Source organism: Hyperoodon ampullatus (assembly GCF_949752795.1).
Source record: "Hyperoodon ampullatus genome assembly, chromosome: 11".
In the NCBI taxonomy this organism is placed as follows: Eukaryota; Metazoa; Chordata; class Mammalia; order Artiodactyla; family Ziphiidae; genus Hyperoodon; species Hyperoodon ampullatus.
In genome coordinates, this window is record NC_136924.1 from 80,872,584 (window position 1) to 80,893,269 (window position 20,686).

Below are 20,686 nucleotides of genomic sequence, written 5' to 3' on the forward strand. Positions count from 1 at the left end.
AATTAATGTTAGATTCTCCTTATGAATACCATTCTTATGAATCCTTGGAGTTGGTGACATTTTGGCTATATGGCTAGTCTCTTAAAATTATATAAGACTTTACAGGTGGTGTTTTGAGGTAAAACTAACTTTGGGATTGGCCCAAAGCATACAGACAGCTATAATAAACAGTAAGACTTAGAGCAGTGAATATAGGTGCAATCAAAAGTATTCTTTTAATTGGAAAGAAATAGCTAAAATATATCATTATATTTAGCAACTTACTGGCTAATATTTGTATGGTACAGATAAGAATGACAGTGAACCAAATCGAATTGTTCTTTAAGAAATTGGAAGACCAGATATAGCACTGGCAGAATGTGGTATCAAGTCCCAGTGTTTATAGTATGGAAGACTACTCAGGCTTCTACATGATTCTGAGACTTGGAGCTGCCTTGGTGTCATGTGCAATAACACATGGTTTTGTTTTTCGAGGGGATGTTGAAAATATGTCTATGTCATGTTGACTTTTATTTTTTGTTTATAATTTAATTGTTTAAAATAGGTAACCATTCATGGTTCAAAGATAGAAAACAATATAAAGATATATTGGGAAAAGTCTCTCTCTTATCTTTTTTTTTACGTCCTCAATTCCCAGTTCTCTCTTTTACAGTTAACCACTGGGAGAATTTCTTATGCATACACTCCTACTCTCCTTCCCTTTTTTACACAAATATAGGCCAGTTCTGCCCCCTCATGCTCTCACTCAACACAGTTTCTTTATGATTTTTCCTTATCTGGACATATAAAGAGTTTCTGTGATGGATATTTTGAGTCACAGCATCTGCCTGATTATGGACTTGAAAGACAGGATGGTGAATAGAGACCAGTCCTGTAAATAACAGAAGCTATTCCTGCAAACTAAAGGATAACCTTCTTTTGCTCCATTAATGAGCTTGAGGCTTCTCTATCCCATTTGTATCTTCAGATATAGTTTGTGTCAACAGTACTATAGGTGAATGTAGACTCCTGTGTATAATTTATTAAAGGTTAATTTATATTGAAAGTGTGAAATTGTGTTCCTTAAAATCTTGGTCTAGGTTCAGATCCAGGGAGAAAAAGTTCTGTCTGTTTTTACTGTCTGAGTCCTAATTTGTTTTTCAGTTGTCTACTAATCTATTTTAATATTTAGTTGATATGAAATATGCAGAGGGAAGGTGTTGGTTTTCATTTCTGAGATGGTGAGCAATTCTCTGAAGGAGAGTGTAGGTAACTACAGTAATAAGTCTTCTAGCAGAACCTAACAACAAAAGTAACTTTAATAACTATAAAATAACTGTTCGTTATTATCATTAAGAAAACACAACGTCATTTCCCCACAATTTGAGATATGAATAAAAATACTTGAAGATTAAGCAGACATTGTTAATGATAGCATAAATAAAAAGTCAACTTAGACTTACTTCTTTAGAGCACTTTTCCCATAACTGAGTCTAATTTTTATCTAAACATGAGCATGAACCTATTTGCAAGATAGGAATAAAGATGCATATGTAAAGAATGGACATGTGGACACAGTGGGGGGAAGGGGAGGGTGGGGTGAATTGTGAGATTAGGTTTGACATAAATACACTACAATGTGTAAAACAGAGAGCTAGTGGGCACCTGCTGTATAGCACAGGGAGCTCAGCTCAGTGCTCTGTGATGACCTAGATGGGTGGGATGGGGGGTGGAGGGAGGGAGATCCAAGAGGGAGGGGATATAGGTATACATATAGCTGATTCACTTCATTATACAGCAGTAACTAACACAACATTGTAAAGCACCTGGACTCCAATAAAAAAAGTGAGATAAAAAAATGAGCACCAGGTTTAAGGAGCAATATTAGTGTTGGATGTTTAAGACAAAAGTGAACCATTTGCCCAAGGCCCAAACTATAAATGTATTCCTACAAGGTCACTTGATTCTGCATTCTCTGAATCCAGATGACATTAGAATGTTTAATAAATTTCTGAGACTATGGGGAAGATCAAATATAATAGATTTGTTTTTAGTTCTGGAGATAGTACAAATGTATAAGATTTCCTACTTGCACTTGAAGTGATTCTAATATTTAGGCAGATTGGTTTATTTGTGGTGGGTACATTCACTCTTTGTATCTCCTGGCATCGGACCTGGTGTGGAGGGATGTTGACCTATTTATTGACATTAAGAAAGCTCTAACTGAAATAGGAGACCAATAAGAAAAGGATCTAGGGACTTCCCTGGCGGTCCAGTGGTTAAGACTCCACGCTTCCACTGCAAGCGTTGTGGGTTCGATCCCTGGTCGGGGAACTAAGATCCCGCATGCTGTGCGACGTGGCCAAAAAAAAAAAAAAAAAAAAAAAAAAAAAGTATCTATACCAGCTTTATGAATCCAGACTGATAGGCACTGTGGGACATGATTATATAATCATTTATCAGAAGATATTTTACCTCGAAGAGAAAAAGAATTAAAATTTATATGGAGGATAAATGGGTCAAATGTTAGGTCAATAACGAGGACTTCTGTGCAGTTATTTTTAGCTTCAGGTATAACACCACAGACCCATGCAGTGTCTCAATTGCAACTTATTTCTGATTCCCAGATTGTTGTTGGAGATAAAGTTGTTTTGATGCCCGTGAATGCAGGACAGCCACTACATGCCAGCAACATAGAGCTTCTCGATAATCCAGGGTGTAAAGAGGTAAGTTCAGGAGGAAAGGAAATGAATTTGTTGATTTTCTCATGAGAGGAAAAAAAAGCCCCATAGTTTCTTTCATTGTTTTCATAAGCATAAGCCCAGTTATGCTAGTTAATATTCCTGAGGTACATGTAGATTTCAGATGGTCCTTGAAGATATTTTTTGACATACATACCAAAGTTGTTCTTTCTGCTCCTTCTACTAGTTGAAGTAATAATTTCTGGTATAAAATTGAATCTGCAGTCTTATAACTTAATGTTTCTTCATTAATAGGTGAATGCTGTTAATTGCAACACTAGCTGGAAAATCACTCTATTCATGAAATATAGTTCCTATCGAGAGGATGTACTAAAAGGGGTAAGTATGTGCTACCTAGACATTTACTGGAAGAATTGAAGGTAGTCTTACTGAGCTTCTAGATGCAAAACCTGTGTATTCACTGAGGTTTGAAGTTTAGAATGTGACTATAAACCTTAAAACTCACATTGAGTTTTTCCTCCTGTATTTGGAAATGTATATTTATACATACTCATTAAAAGCCAAGTGTTAGCAGAAGGCCCAGAGTATCAAAACTATAGAGAGACACCCACTTCTTATGTCTATTTGTTCAAACTTTTGTTGGAAATATAGTTTTCTTGACCTGTTTTTCTAGGGTGATGTTGTTCGATTGTTTCATGCGGAACAAGAGAAGTTTCTGACTTGTGATGAATATGAGAAAAAACAGCACATTTTCCTTCGTACAACTTTGCGTCAATCAGCCACTTCTGCTACCAGTTCTAAAGCACTCTGGGAAATAGAGGTATGTAAATATTTTCTGGCTTTTAATAAATACTTATATCAATAAGACAAGGTCACTAGGCTGATTGGTTTATTGTTATAAGCATCATTTGTGATAGACCCATAAAACAATAATTTTGGTGAAGCCACTTGTACCTCTTTACTGCTGTGACCAGTTTGAAATGTTGCTACTTTCTTTATCTATCTTCTCAGGGGCATCTCTCTCTCTCTCCCATTTACTAAGGGCATATATATGATTTAGCTTTTTAAAATTCTGTCATGAAGTGTTGTCAAGACCGGTCAGACTATAGGCCTTGTGCCTCGAATGGCACTGGGGTTGACATGGAGCAGGAGCACTCACTGTAAGTGAGGATCTGAAGCGCACAGTCACTGAAAAGAACCTTTGTGTCTTCTGGGGATGCCGTTTCTGTTGGAGCGAGGAGACCCATAGTTAAGAATTCATCATCCTTTAAGAGGTATTTGCTTAAGTGTGCCAATATGATAGAGTAATTAAGAAAATGTAAGGTATGGATTTTTCTTTAAAGGACCTTTCTGTACCATGGAAGAGATAAGATATACGTAGTTAACTACAAACAACCTGATAAGTTCCATCTTGATTTTTTTTGTGTGTGTGTGGTATGCGCGGGCCTCTCACTGTTGTGGCCTCTCCCGTTGCGGAGCACAGGCTCTGGACACGCAGGCTCAGCGGCCATGGCTCATGGGCCCAGCCGCTCCGCGGCATGTGGGATCTTCCCGGACCGGGGCACGAACCCGTGTCCCCTGCATGGGCAGGCGGACTCTCAACCACTGCGCCACCAGGGAAGCCCAGTTCCATCTTGATTTAATGGACATCCAGACCCTACAGCAGTGGTTCTCAACCATTTCAAATTCATCACACCTCTTTTACAGCATATATTTTGTTATACTTCCTTTATGTATGAAAATGAAATTCCTATTTAATATTATTTTATAGTCTCATGATTAAAAGTTAATAAAATGCCCAAATTCTAATATAAAGGAGAAACAAAAGAAAAATAATTTATATAAAACAATATGTATTTCAACATGTAAGTACCTACTTTAGAAGATAAAATTTATATCTATCTTTGATGGATACATTTGGATTTGAGAGAAGTAGAAGAAGAGGATCAGAAGACATTCTAGACAAGTACAGGAAAATGAAAGAGCAAAGGGAAATGTGTGCCATCGGATAATACCTAGTATTAGGTGAAGTAATAACAGAATAGACTTATTTGTACGTGATTTAAAAAAAATCACTATAATTGAAATAGGGATAATGAGGCAAATTCCAAACTATTGAAACAGAGAAAATGAGGAAGTATCATGCTTATGCAAATGAGCTGAGCCTCAATTATAAATGAAGCATCAAAATAATTCTCTAAGTTATGACATGGTTTAGAATAGAGATGAAATGGCACAAAAGCATAGTTTTTATCTTGAAACACCACTCATGTTGAGGCATACTTTCAGGCTCTAGCATTCAGAAGAGACCATATCCTTCAATATATTTGGAGACCATATCCTTCAATAAGTGAAGGGAATTGAGAAGGTCTGGGGAAAACAGCTACCACCAAAACTACATGATATTCTTCCCAGAAGCCTACCCCACAGCTTCTCTTATCAGGGTAAGAGAAAGATAACAGGCAACCAGAAGATAAATACATAATTAAAATACACATTTCCTTATCACTGTGCTTCCAAAATTTTCAAAATATAGGGATAGCAATAATGTGCAATATTATTTTAAAACTTTATTACCAAAATACAGTGATGAAAAAGTCAGATAGCAACTTCCCTACACAGTGAGTTCCCTGCATTTCACGTGTCTCTGTCTATTTAATGTTTGGTTCTAAGTCTGTTAAAAGGAGTTTTGGATCTCTCATCTTATATATTTACCATTAGTTTTATAGCTTTTGCTGTAACTGTACCTCTGCACTGAAATCCTTTCCAGCAAAATGTGTGGTTGGAAATGCTGCGTCCCATTGAGCAGTCAGAATGGAGAGGGTGAATAGGTTATTCATTAATTTTGAGACAATGTCTTGGATTCATTTGAGCTTCCTTCTCCATAGTGAATTTCTCTAAAATGATTCACCTTTTCATATAACTTGATGTAAAAGCTTTCTAGTATGATTACATGTTAAAGCATTACCAGTTTATATTTGTGGTAGGTTTATTTCTGCAATACTATGGGACATTTCTGTATTGTGTGCGGCATCAGCCAGGCTTCAGTCAGGAAGCCTGAGCGTCAGGTGTTTCAAGCAGAGAGGTATTTAATACAGGAAATTAGGTTTCAACGTTGTTGGAAGGACTGGGTGGGAGAAAGTGGGGCGGGGAATGTGGTCTTATCTGAAGATCTGGCAGTGCCAGAAGCCACTCCTCCCCGTGGGAGCCTGCACAAGGCAGCTGCCACCACCTTTACTGGAGCCCTAAGAGGAGCCTCTCTTTCACTTTCCTCTGCTTCCCGCCCCTGTGCTACAGGGGAGCACTTTGAAGGGTGGGGATGCTCCTGAGTGTCGTACACAATATCTAGCCTATGCTAAACTCTCCTGTGAATTGCAAGATATGTAATGTCTTGGCTACTGCCCATTCATGCCACTAGCATTCCTCCAAAATCATTGTGATAAATGAAAACACTCTCCCTTCCCTATCTGAAAATTGTCCCCTAGGGAGCTGTACTACTGTTGCTAGACCCGCTAGTGTATAGGACAGGAGTTCTTAGTCTGTGATTCATGGTGAGCTTCAAGTTATTTGTTAACCTCTAGCAGTGGTATATACAAAAGGTGTGTGTGCGTATGTGTGTATGTGAGACAACCACTAGATTTGATCAGATTCTTAAAGATATCTTTGCCTCTCGCAAAGGAGTAAGAGTTCAAACATTGACAAGATCACAGTCGCTGGTGGGATTAGCAAAGGATTGGTGGTAGAAGGTCGATGTGAGAACTGAGCTTCGAAGGATGGGCAGGTGTTTGGCTACAGGGGGAGCATTTTTGTAAGACTTCACCCACTTTGAAGTATTTTCATCATTACCTCATTGAGCTTTTGGAGTAGCGGAACACCTAGGAGCTGGAGTCTAGCAAAAGGCATTAGAAAGTCCTGTACATCAGCACCCAGAATTTGATGCTGGGGTTGGAGGCAAACAGTATGAATGAGAAGAAGGAGGCAAAGAGTATTAATCTGTTGGAGAATAGTGGGAACTTACCTGAGCACTCTAATATGCATTATGATATTTAATCTTTACAACAATCCTATGAATTAAACCCACTTGGTACATAAAGAAGCAGGCTTGAAGATGTTACGTTACTTGCTGTGATCATACCGTAGTAACTGGTGGAGCTGGGACTCATAAGCAGTCATCTTTGGACTGGAAAACCTGAGCTTTGCTACAACACTGAGCCACCTGTCGTAAGTGACAGTTGCAGACCCCACTTTCATTCTCAGTGAGCCTAGTGGCTCAGCATCTGGGGCAAGACAGGTTTCTAGGACAGGTATCAAAGGACATGGTGTTAGTAAACAGGCAACACATGGAAAGGGCCAGGAAGTAAGTTAATCCAGACCTCCAGGCCTTGGCGTTTATGGTTCTCTCTGCCTGGAATGATCTCTTCCAATATCTCTGCATGACTGTCTCATTCTTTTTTTTTTTTTTTCGGTACGCGGGCCTCTCACTGTTGCAGCCTCTCCCGTTGCGGAGCACAGGCTCCGGACGCGCAGGCTCAGCGGCCATGGCTCACGGGCCCAGCCGCTCCGCGGCATGTGGGATCTTCCCGGACCGGGGCACGAACCTGTGTCCCCTGCATCAGCAGGTGGACTCTCAACCACTGCGCCACCAGGGAAGCCCATGACTGTCTCATTCTTATCCACCAGAGTGCCCATGCTGATTGCAGTATCGATAGAAAGTAGCGTACTCTAGGTACCCAGTCATGCGCTCTATTTAGTTCCTCCTGGCACTTGCCAAATCTTATTCATTGAAAGCTCTGGTCTTATTCATTACTGCGGCCCCTACTGCCTAGAAGAGTATCTGACACATGGTAGGCAACAGATTCATTCATAATCTGTTGAATGAATGAATAACAAATGTGGGGAAACCCCACAGTATTTACAGTTTTGGCCCGGGAAACATGTCTTTTGATGGAAGGCATCTGTAATTTGCAGCTGTGAGGTGTGAGAATCATGCAAGCCCAGTGAGTTAACTGTGCAATTACTCATTTATGGGGAATTTTGTTTTTTTGCTACATTGTCCTCCTGAAAACGTATATTAGATCTGACAAGTTTAGCATGAACAGGCGGGCACACCATGTAAACTGTTGGCATTTGCTGGCCAGGAACATGCATGTCTTTTAGCCATTATTTTTGTTTCTCTTTTTGTCTGTAGGTAGTTCATCATGACCCATGCCGTGGAGGTGCAGGACAATGGAACAGCTTGTTCAGGTTTAAACATCTTGCAACCGGGAACTATTTAGCTGCAGAGGTAAGATTAATGGATATAGTGCTGTTAAATCTCTGATTCTGAAATAGTGGAACAGGCAATACAGAAGGTGTTGTATTTGAAGAAACAGTTATTATGCACATTTCATTATTGCCTGTCGTGTTCTGGATTGGCATGTCAGTTGTTCTCAAAATGTAAATATTAGTTAAAACCTTAAAATAATTTTTGTCTTGAAAATGAAAACAGCAGCAACCACAACAACAGAACTGTGTGGTTAGTTTGCTGTAAGGGCATCTGGAAGGGGGTATCTGATTTGCATCTGTGTGGGATGCATCCTGAGATTTGCTATTTAGCTTCACTCTTTCAGAATGTCTGTGTTGGAGCCATGATCAGCGCATAGTCGATGTGGTGTAGTCTAGATAGTTTCTGGTTGATCTTCTGTGGCTATTCTTTTTTTTCCAAACAGCATTTTATTTATTTATTTTTACATCTTTATTGGAGTATAATTGCTTTACAATGGTGTGTTAGTTTCTGCTTTATAACAAAGTGAATCAGTTATACACATACATATGTTCCCATATGTCTTCCCTCTTGCATCTCCCTCCCTCCCACCCTCCCTATCCCACCCTTCTAGGTGGTCACAAAGCTCCGAGCTGATCTCCCTGTGCTATGTGGCTGCTTCCCACTAGCTATCTACCTTACGTTTGGTAGTGTATATATATGTGGCTATTCTTTTACTGGTGGGTGGCTTTCATTGTTCAAACCATTGGAGAGGAAAGGGTTTTTTCCTTGAGATACTGCACTGCCCTAAAACTGTCAGTAAAAATGGTAAAGACTTAGAAGGGTCTTTTCTTTCTCCACTAAATGCATGTTGACAATCAGAATGAAGCGTAGGTAGATACAATAGTACAGATGTTTGTTTACTTACTTACTTACTTATTTATTTTTGCGTTACATGGGCCTCTCACTGTTGCGGCCTCTCCCGTTGCGGAGCACAGGCTCCGGACGTGCAGGCTCAGCGGCCATGGCTCATGGGCCCAGCCGCTCCGCGGCATGTGGGATCTTCCTGGACCAGGGCACGAACCCGTGTCCCCTGCATCGGCAGGCGGACTCTCAACCACTGTGCCACCAGGGAAGCCCAGTACAGATGTTTTAGCAATGATTTAATTAAAGTTGGTTATCTGGTTTAAAACTAAGTTTGAAAATATTTGATTTATTTTTTAAATTTAGTTTTTCTTAAATCTTTTTTGTAATTGAAGTATAGTTGATTTACAATATTGTGTTAGTTTCACGTGTAGCAAAATGATTCAGTTATACATACATATATATATATATGTATCTACTTATATTCTTTTTTCAATTCTTTTCCATTATAGATTATTACAAGATATCGAATATAGTTCCCTGTGCTCTACAGTAAATCCTTAATGTTTATCTACGTTATATATGGTAGTGTGTAGAAAATATGTTTTCAGATGTATGAAAATGTCCATTCATTCTACTCTCCTCAACTCTGTTTTTCAATTTAGAGTTTCTTCTGGGATTCTAAACCAAAATTTGGTGTTGGAATTTGTAGTATTACTAAAAATTTGTATAAACATGCTGACCCCAGTCTAAGCTGGAACTCAACCCTATTACTCTCTCTATCATGCTAATCTGTGATGATTTTCTTTATAGTACTTCCCACAATCTCACTTATCGTAAATTTTATTTTTTTGACTTTCTCTGTCATAATGGATGCTCCCAGAAGGCAGGGATTTTTTTTTTTTTGTAACATCACCACTGTGTTCCCAGCACCTATGACGGTGCCTGGTACTTCGAAAGCTTTTGGTGAATAATTTTTGAATGAATGAATATGAAGAAGCTATTCAGGCTTCTCTAAGCTTAGAGAATGGGAAAAAGAAAATTTCGGGATTTGTATCTGAGAGGCATTTGGAGCCATATTTGGGCAAATTAATCTCTCTAAACTCCCATTTCCTCCTCTGGAAAATGGGGATAATCACAATATTTGTATGATAAGACTATTAAGAGAATGAAATGAAGTGAAGTGCTTGGCATCATGTGTGACCATGGTAAGCATCCAAGAAGGGATGCCGGCATGATTAATTTTATAATATGATAAGTAGAGATTGTTCTTACTTTTATAAATATCTGACTCAATTTTAATGAGTCTGCTCGACTAAATGAAATAGAGCTTTGCAATTTATGGGCTGTTTGTACCATAAATGTTTTGAAGTAACTGTTTTGGTAAAGTAACCCTTTGAAAAATTAAGCAGTAAGGTAAGAGAATCTTGTCTAAAATAAGAATTAGAAAAGTCTACTAGATGTCCTATAAAAGATTAGAAATTAGGATTAAAATTCTTTTGGTGATAGGGAGGCACTCAAGAGCAGCACACCTTTGGTAGAGGGGGCCAGGGAGGTACAAGGAAGAGCAGCTGCTTGGTGGACGCGTAAGGCAGTTGGGGAAGAGTGGGAATTGTGGTCAGGCAGTGAGGACGAGGAGGTATGTGGCATTGTACATTTCCTATGGATAATTCATGTATCACACGTAAGATGTGTGTGAGTTTAGAAGTGGTGCTAGAAGGTGGGAAGGGAGTGCTGGGGCCAGAAATGTAGGGCAGCTGTTTTTTTCTAGCCATGGATATTAAGCCAAGGAGAATGGATTATTTATTTATTTATTTATTTATTTTTGCGGTACGCGGGCCTCTCACTGTTGTGGCCTCTTCCGTTGCGGAGCACAGGCTCCGGACGTGCAGGCTCAGCGGCCATGGCTCACGGGCCCAGCCACTCCGCGGCATGTGGGATCTTCCCGGACCGGGGCACGAACCTGTGTCCCCTGCATCGGCAAGCGGACTCTCAACCACTGCGCCACCAGGGAAGCTCCAAGGAGAATAGATTTTGTTGTTGTTGTTGTTGTTTTTTTCGGTATGTGGGCCTCTCACTGTTGTGGACTCTCCCGTTGCGGAGCACGGGCTCCAGACGCGCAGGCTCAGCAGCCATGGCTCACGGGCCCAGCCGCTCCGCAGCATGTGGGATCCTCCCGGACCGGGGCACGAACCTGCGTCCCCTGCATCGGCAGGCAGACTCTCAACCACTGCGCCACCAGGGAAGCCCTGGATTTTATGTGTAACTTAAAGAGCAGTGTTCTAAGTAATTTGTGTTCAAAGCAGACCACTCCAGAGTGGCACTGTCCAATGTGGTAGTCACCAGCCACACACTGGTTATTTAAATTAAAGTTAATATTCTTAAAATTAAGTAAAATTAGAAACACTGGTAGCCTGAGAAGTCATAGAAGCAACTGGAAAATCAAATGGGCTGAGTCACAGAAGCCAGGCAAGGGAAGATAAGAGTTTCAGAAAGGGGGGAATGCTACCAAAAAGGTCAGGAACAAAATGTCACAATATTTGGCAAGAACGGGGTCATCTGTGACTTCACTGAGAGCATTTTTTTTTTTTTTTGTGGTACGTGGGCCTCTCACTGTTGTGGCCTCTCCCGCTGCAGAGCACAGGCTCTGGACGCGCAGGCTCAGTGGCCATGGCTCACGGGCCTAGCCTCTCCGCGGCATGTGGGATCTTCCCGGACCGAGGCACGAACCCGTGTCCCCTGCATCGGCAGGCGGACTCTCAGCCACTGCGCCACCAGGGAAGCCCCACTGAGAGCATTTTTAATGGAAACCACAATGCAAGGGGTGGAGGGAGGGATGAGGAAGTCACGAAGCAGAAAGAAGTGCTGACTGAGTTTTCAGATAATGACTGTGAAGGGGGAGAAATATTACTAAAAGGAGAGTAAGGGTCCAATTAGACCGACTTTTATGAAGTAGTTTTAGAAAAAGTAAGGCGGATGAGTTGTTTTTATATTAAAGGAAAGGACCTATCACAGGGCAGGACTTGGCGGTGTATTACTCTTTCCCCCCAGCTTTTCCACTCTCAGCACACCGATTTATAATTTAAAATATTAATTTAGTGTGCTTGAGGCACCCCTGGTAAATTGGATGATGTAATTCTCGAATTGTCTTTGAGTTTATGGTGTTTATATTGGCCAGTGTGGCAAAGAGGGCCTAGAGTAGTGGGAAGACAAGTCCCAGGTAGACCGCTCACAACCTCTCTGCCTTTAAGCAAGTAGTTAACCTCTCTGAACTTCAGTTCCCTTGTGTGTAAAAGAGGTGATAATATATATTACATGGGATTTTTTGGAATTAAAGAATATCTTGTGAATTTTCAGCACCTTGTACATAAAAGGTTTTCAGTAAATGTTAAGTCCCTTCGCTTCCACTGGGAGGAAGGAGACAGAAATTATGTAGTAGTGTTTATTATTATTATTTTAAAATTTATTTTTATTATTTTGATTTTCCAGAACTGACATTTCTTTGTCAATCAGATAACTTAATGGGGAAAAAAGTTGAGAGGCTCACCACTGGCTACCTTGTGCCTAGAACAGTGTCTGATATTTAATTCACATTCAGTAAATATTGGATAGTCGAATGAATGAATCATAGAGACAGTGAGGTACACATCCAATCATTTCACTTTACAGAAAAGGAAACCACATCCAATCATTTCACTTTACAGAAAAGGAAACCCAGACTCAAAGAGGTGATTTATTTTGTCTAAAGTTAAAAAAACAAGATTAATGATAGTATCCAGGCTGAATGCTACACTTGCCTTGTTTCATCCGTACCAGTGGTTCTCAGCCGAGGGTGATCTTGTCCCCAGGGGATATTTGGCAGTGTCTGGAGACATTTTTATTGTCACTGTTGGGGAGAGGTGGCTACTGGCATCTAGTGGGTAGAGGCTAGGGATGCAGCTAAACACCCTATAATGTGCAGGACACACCCCACAACAAAGAATTATCTGGCCCCAAATGCCAATAGTGCCGATGTTGAGAAACCCTGATCGCCATTATACTGAAATTACACAACCTTTTATTGACAGTCTACTAGGTGGAAGCACTACTTTGTTATTGTGAGAAAAACAAAGATGATTAACATTTTGTCCTTGTTCTTTACGAATTTGCAGTCGAGAGGAGAATTAGATTAACTCATCACTAGGACATCTCTTTTGCAATTGTTTCCAGCATACATAAACATCTGAGATAATTGGTTTTGTGTAACGTTTACATTATTAACATCTATAGAAGACCATGATAAATCTCACAGTAATTGTTTAAAGGGCTGCAACCTTAAGTGTAAGCATATGTGAGAAAAAACACCTAAAATTTTTACTTATACTTCCTTAACATGATATTCTATTTAACCAGTACTTACTGGGTGGCGAAGTTATTCAGAAAAATGTAATAAGCTTATTGTTTGTTTAGAAATGAAGGGGGAACTAACTAAATAAAATTAGACCATTGGTATGATGAAGATTCTGTAGTCTAACTATAGAGACAAAGCACATAAATTGCAAGCTATTCAAGAATAGCACCATATTTTGTGTGTGTATATGTGTGTGAATTGTGGAAAACATCTAGGAATTAGGACAGTGATATAACACTGTTTAGATTTTATTCTCTAAGTTACTAAAGTGAACCAACATTTAGAAATGGACCCTTATTCAATTTGAATATCTCCAACAGTATTGTCTTAGGGAATTCAAGGTTTATTTTTGAGTAATATGCAGTGCTAGAAACTCATGGACAAAATGTGGAACAAAGTATTTAATTATGAATTAGGTAATCAGGGCATTTGTGGCTGCATCAGATAATGCATTACAATACTGTATTATTAGGCTGTCTTCCTATACTGTCAGTTTCTGTGGGCCATACAAGAAATTAGGTGACATGAGAGGAAAGTAAACGGTCATGTATTTTTGCTTTTAATATACAAGACAGTTTTGCTTTTAATGTCAGCACACTCTGTGCCATGTTGCTATAGATCTTTTTCTTGTATCACCTTATTGGTTCAGGAGAGTTCACAGCCATGTCTGTGGGGCAGAAAGTAAATTGATCATATTTGGAATAGGATAATATGGGAGCCTTAGTAAATAGTTCTTCTACAGCCATGGGAGAATGATAAATCAAATATCATAATTTATGATCTGCTGCCTTTTCTTTCTTTGGATATTATTAAAGCAATAACTTTTGATGATCCTTTCCAAAACAAGATGGAGGGACTAGTGCAAAATAATTTTGTTAAAGATTTTATAATTGCCCTTTTAAAGACTGCTAGCTTATTTGTTTGTAGATAGTCTGTACTTCCACCAGATGGCAGTAAACACTTATTTCCTAACTATACAGTAGTCTTTGGCTTTAATTGATTAGGTAAAAACTTTGTACTCAAGAACCTGTACATTAGCATAGAATCTTATGCATATTAGGGCTGTAGTTTTAAATATCCCAATGTTTAGCTCTCTATCGAATGTACCAGCCATAGTATATGAAAAGGGACTCTCTCACTCTTTCTTTCTCTCTCTCACTCTCTCTTTCTCTCTCTCTCTCTATATATACACACACATATATCACACATATATATACATACACGTACAATATTTATATATAATAGAGGAATATACATACCAGACCCTATACACATGTATATATATATATCAAAATAGAAATGATGCCTGGCACGTATAAGCATCCAGTAAAGGTTATTTTTCCCTTCTTTTCTTTTCTAGACCTAACAGTCAGCATAATAGGTTGGCTCTGAAATGCCTGGTCATTCGAAAGAGGAACATATAATTATTTACAAATCCACATGTGATGATTTTATAACTTCAATGGTATATATAATAAAAATTGATCAAAAGACATTTCATTATAAAAAAGTAACATTTTTTTTTACGAAAATGAACAAAAATTATGGACTTACAACTTGTGGTCTGCTTCTTGCTGTTGTTAGAGGGACAGTTGCAGCTGTCTTTAATTTGATAGGTGGTACAACCATGACTTTCTCTCTCTAGGTGTTCATGATATTTCTCTCTCTCTCTCTCTCTGCCACTTTTCTATTCTGACTTAGTCCCACTCTCTACCTGACTTCATTCTGGTCCTCTTTGGCCTCTTACATGAGGACTCCCTTCAGAGCTTAGTGGTGGCTGTTTGCTCTTTCTCTTCTCTGTCACTCACTCCCGTGGCTGCAGTGGGTCGTGACTTGGATCTCGGGTATCTCACTGCCATTGAAACTCAATAATCATATCTAAGCTGGAAGTGTTTCCCCACAGAGAGTGAATTTTCTTAGCTCTGGGTTAAAAACATGGGAGTCAGGATAAACGTGTTTTTCTCTCTCAGTTTATGCATTCAGGTTCTCCTGACTGTCTCTGCAGAATCTTTCTCATCTGCTTTCTCCTTTCCATTTCAGCATTGATATCGCTGGGGCTCTGCCACCTCTTAGGTGAACCCCACTCTTGGTTACTTTGCTTCTTTCATCATCTGTTTCTGTCTCCTACTAATTATGGCCAAGTGAGGATTTTTAATGCGCTGTTTCTGCAGACATTTTCCCAGTGATATTCAAAACCTTTCTGAAGATGCAAACCCTTTAGCCTGTGGCAAAAAGCCCCATTGGCCCGACCTCTTCCTACCTTGGATCACACCAGTACTCGTTATGGAGGTGGGAGGGAAGGTATATGCTATCAGAACTAAAAGATGTAGCTTTGAAGCCCTCAGACCTGTGCTTCTGAATAACCCTGCCGCTCGCCAGCAGTGTGACTTTGCATGGGGTACTTCACTTGATGCCTCCTCTGGAAAATGGGGCTAAGGGTCCCTTCTAATAGGATAATTGTATGGGGAAATGAATGAGCCTTAGAAGCATATAAAAAGTATTCTGTAAATGACATTTATGGGTCTTCTCTCATCAAGGCTCATTTTCTCACCTATTTGGCATTGGCTCCGCCTGCACTGCCTGTCCTCTTTACCCCCTCTTCCTTCGTCTTTTTTTTTTTTTGCAGTTTTAGTTTTTATTTTCTTTTTTAACTTTTATTTTATATTGGAGTGTAGCTGATTTACAATGTTGTGTTAGTTTCAGGTGTACAGCAAAGTGATTTAGTTATACATATACATATACCTATTCTTTTTCAGATTGTTTTCCCATATAGGTTATTACAGGGTATTGAGCAGAGTTCCCTGTGCTATCCAGTAGGTCCCTGTTGAGAATCAATTTTATATAGATAATCTTTCCTTCTCTCCCAGTCATATTGAATAATTCTACCTATCCTTCAAGGCTTTGCTCATATGCTACCTTCTCCATGAATAATTCTTCAATAAATTTGCCCACCACAGATCCCTCCTTCTTCTGACCTATATTATTTATAAATTATGCATTCCTGTCTTACATCTCTTGTCACATTCTATTTTGTATTACCGCTAACTGTATTTATGTCTTCTCTTCCCTCCTAGGTTGTAAGGTCTTGTGGTCAGGGACCATATTCTCTTTGTCTTTGCTAAAATACCGTATACCACCATGCTTTGTCCATTATAGATGTTCTATTAATATTTATTGAGTAAATGATTGAGTAGCATATTAGATCTCTCTCTCTCTCCAATGCCAGATTTATAATTTATTTTTTAACATAAGGAAATATTTCCTTTAAAGCCCTAAAAGATTCAGGAACCTCCACATCACTATGTCTTTCTTTCCCCATCTTTAGAAATGTATTTTTTGGATTCATCCTTAGTCTAATTACTTAATTACTGTGCTTATTATGGTTAGAGTAGGAAATCAGCAGTATAATTGAAACATATATTAAAGTGTATATTTACTTGGCCTTTGGTTAATACTGGTGAATTTATGTAGCCATAGATTTGTTTGGGTGCTTCCTCCTCCTCTTTCTCCTTCCTCATCTTCCTGTTCTTCTTCTCCTCCTTCTCATTATTATTGTTATCACTTTAATGAATTTACTGAAGCAATAATTTTATTTATTTTTTAATATTTAAAAAAAATTTATCTATTTGGCTGCGTCAGGTCTTAGTTGCGGCACGCGGGATCTTTCATTGCGGTGCCCGGGCTTCTCTCTAGTTGTGGCCCGCGGGCTTAGTTGCCCCGCAGCACGTGGGATCTTAGTTCCCCGACCAGGGATCGAACCCACGTCCCCTGCATTGGAAGGCGGATTCTTAACCACTGGACCACGAGGGAAGTCTCAGAAGCAATAATTATATATAAAAAAGGCCACAGTGCAGCCTGTGAGACACAAGATGAGGCGAAATCTAACTGATCGGCTCCGTCTTTAGTATTGTTGCCAAAGACATGAATATGTAAAATTTAATGACATGTAATTAGTATGATTAGGCTTTGGTCATAGACTTTTCTCTTTTACACATGAGGACCCTGAGTTCCATGGGGGTTAGGTGACCTTTCCTAAGGCCCATGGCATTTCCTTCCAGACCAGAGTCTGGAATCCGGTTCCCCACACATCCCTCAGGAACTAACTGGGTGATCCTAAAAGGGTGAAATGTGTGAAGACAATTTTAGAAAGTAACATTGTCTTTAAGGTAGAATATGACCTATGTCTTAAAGGGCATACATGACTCCTGTTTGACTTAGGTACGTTAGTTCCTGTTTCTGTACACATTATAGTTATGGATATGTCATGGCTTCCAGCATGAAGTTAATATACTTTACAGTGTCTTTAACCAACTAGTCTAAATGCTTACTGAATGAAAACTTTGACCATAGGTATATCCTGGTTAAACATGTTACATATCTTTTGAATATAATTTAGCTATAATTTTTGTATGTATTTTTTAATTTAAAAAGAAAAGTCTGAATTCTTCAAACTGAAAACAAAAGAATGTAACACGGTGATCCTTTTTTTTTTTTCAAGTCATTTTATTTTATTTTTATTTGGCTGCACCACATGGCATGTGGGAATCTTAGTTCCCCAACAAGGGATCGAACCTGGGCCCTGGCAGTGAAAGTGCCAATTCCTAACCAGTGGACCACCAAGGAATTCCCTAAAACAGTGATCCTTGACTAAAAGAGCTAAATAAACCCCTTCTGTGCACTATGCTGACCTTTCATTACTACTGAGTAAAAGTGTGTCTTTTTGAGTTTGGTTAATCAGTAGACAGGAGGCCAGTTAAGTCACTGTCTTTTCACTTTCTACCTTTCACTGTTGGATTCCAAAAGCAGGAATAATACTGTTTTGGAACTGATTCGTTTATTCATAATTCAAGGGAATTTAAGGAGGCTGAGGTACGCATCTCCATAGAAAAATAAAATTCAGCCTCAGATCTCCCCAATTGCTGGCCTAGCACCAACAGGCAACTTGTAACCGGATTCCTGTTTTATCCTCCCTCCCCCACCCCCATTGTCTGTCTGCTCTGAAAATTGAAAGACTGCTGCCCAGTGGCTCTTGGACTTGGTTCTGCCTTCCAGCCACTCCTCTCCGTTATTCCCCCACTCACTTTCCGATTTGTTTAACTATTTGTTTAACCACAGTTTAGTTTTGTCTGTTCTTAGATTTCATATAAATGGAGTCATACCATGAATGGCTTCTTTCACTTTAAAATCGAGATGTAATTGACATATAACATTGTATTAGTTTCAGGTGTACAACATAATGACTTGAGATATATATATGACATATATCTATATTGACATGATTACCACAGTAAATCTTGATAACATCCATCACCACACATAGTTATACATTTTTTTTCTTGTGATGAGAACTTTTAAGATCTACTCTCTTAGCAACTTTCAAATATGCAATTCAGTATTATTAAATGTAGTCACCATGTGCCATCACATTACCAGGACTTATTTTCTTATAACTGGAAGTTTGTGCCTTTTGACCCCCTTCACCGATCTCTCCCACTCCCACCCCTGCCTCTGGTAACCACACATCTGATCTCTGTTTCTATAAGTTTGTTTTCTGTTTGTTTTAGATTCCACATATAACTGAGATCATACAGTATTTGCCTATCTCTGGCTGACTTATTTCACTTAACATGACGCCCTCAAGGTCGATCCCTGTTGTTGCAAATGGCAGGATTTCCTTCTTTTTTATGGCTGAATAATATTCCATGGTATATATTTTTGAGATCCACCCTTGTTGTGTACATCAGCAGCCCATCATTTTATCGCTGAGTAGTACTCCATTGTTTGAATATGCCATATTTTGTTCATCCATTCTCCTGTTACATGATAAGCATTTTTGTCTAAGCCTAATTTCTGCCCCTATTTTATGTCCCTACCATTGTTCCCCCCGCCTTTCCCATCATCTGCAAATGAATGTGCCCGTTTTAGTTGATTTTCCTGGAATATGGTTACCTCTGCATACACAGTTCTTTCTTTAGTTGAGGAGAGCTTTATTTTCCATAATCTTTGACTATTGCTTGTATTCCACTGATTTTCTCTTCCTTCTAGTATCCTCGTTGCTCATTAGTTGACACCCCATTCTCTGGTCCTCCGTGACCATTTCCTTCTTCCTAATTTTCATTTCTTTACACCTTCCCTCTATGGTGAAAGATGGCTCTTCCATTTTTATCCTTTGCATCACGCATTTCCAGTCATGTCAACTCTGCTTGTTCCTGCTGCCGACATGGACTTTAATTTTGTATTTATGTTCTCATTGTTACTGAGATCCTCCTTAATTTAACTTCTTTTTATATTGTGATTATTTCTTATATTATTGTATTATTTATCTGATTATTTTTATATTATATTTTCCTGTTCATCTTCTGCTGCCTTCATATGGAGGCAATGTTTACCTGCACTTTCTTGAATATGCCAAACCATTTCCTGAAAATTTATTTTGTATCATACTATAGATAATATTCAGAAAGACTCTGAGAAAGAATTTCCCCCCCATTGTAACGTACTTTTTAACCAGTCCCGTGTTGTTTTTTCCTGCTTTCCTCCCTTATTGTCCTCAGACAAGGGAGCTCCATGCAGAAGCATAACGGTTGAGTGGACGGTCTTTTTGTTCCATTTCTCTTTTTCTCAATCCTCTTGCTAAATCTTCAGCTGCAGGGCAGCCTGCAGGGTCCTGATGTACTTCCCAGTTCCAGCAGGTGTCAAGTCTGCGTCCCTGGGCTCTCTTGAGGTTGCTTCTCTCCCCGGCCCCTCTGCTATTTTTCCTTTATCACACAGTATCATTCCAGCCCACAGCAGCTACAGTTCTTTCTCTTGCTCTTTCTTCAGACAGCGCTGCTTAGAAAGCCCTCTGCCATCATCTGCTCCCTCCGCTTTCTGCCCATTTGCTTTCTGAGCTTTGTTGTATGTCTCTGGCCATGAGAAGACAGAGAGAGGTAGTGGACAATGGGTGGGAGGATGGGGGAAACAATTTTCTGCTCCATCTCACAGCAGCTTCTCGGTGATGGAGAAGCACTTCTGTATAGGTCTTTGGTTGGTGAATACTCGGGGTCTCTGGGTTGGGGGCACATAGTGGAACCGCAGCAAGTATCTTCTGAACTGTGTTCACCTGGCCACTAGCTTGAAGTCAGGTTGAGGTTTGCCATGAGATGACAACTGGGGAGTTATTGCCTCTCCCCCAGCACTATTGGCTTTATAATTACTGTCAATTCATTGATGATTTGGGGTTTAGATGGTTTTCAACCTTAGTCTTCAATGAGATGGAGAGTGTTTTGTTTTGTTTTTGATCATTTTCAATACCGTCATTAATATTTAGTGATAAGTTGGGAGGGGCATTCCTCAGAGCTACTAGCCAAGTGTCATTCTGAGAAAGACTCCCAGCCTTACATCTTAAATGGTGACTTTAATTACTTGGGGTTGCGTATTGTATACACCAACTGATTCACATTAATAGGATTACATTCAATTGGACTACTTCTTATTTTGAGAAAACACCTTCTAAACCAGATGCTTTAC

General features: G+C 39.4%; 1 protein-coding gene across 2 annotated transcripts in view; it reads left to right on the top strand.

The window, feature by feature from the left end:
- ITPR2 (inositol 1,4,5-trisphosphate receptor type 2) overlaps positions 1-20,686 on the top strand; it is a gene marked incomplete at its 3' end in the record, with an annotated part of 533,638 nt that overhangs the window by 117,835 nt on the left and 395,117 nt on the right. For both annotated transcript variants that reach the window (XM_079715959.1, XM_079715960.1), the window contains exons 6-9: positions 2,607-2,705; positions 2,976-3,059; positions 3,355-3,501; positions 7,870-7,965. In XM_079715959.1, coding sequence (XP_079572085.1) covers positions 2,607-2,705; positions 2,976-3,059; positions 3,355-3,501; positions 7,870-7,965 — 426 coding nt within the window. The remainder of the gene's footprint in view (positions 1-2,606; positions 2,706-2,975; positions 3,060-3,354; positions 3,502-7,869; positions 7,966-20,686) is intronic.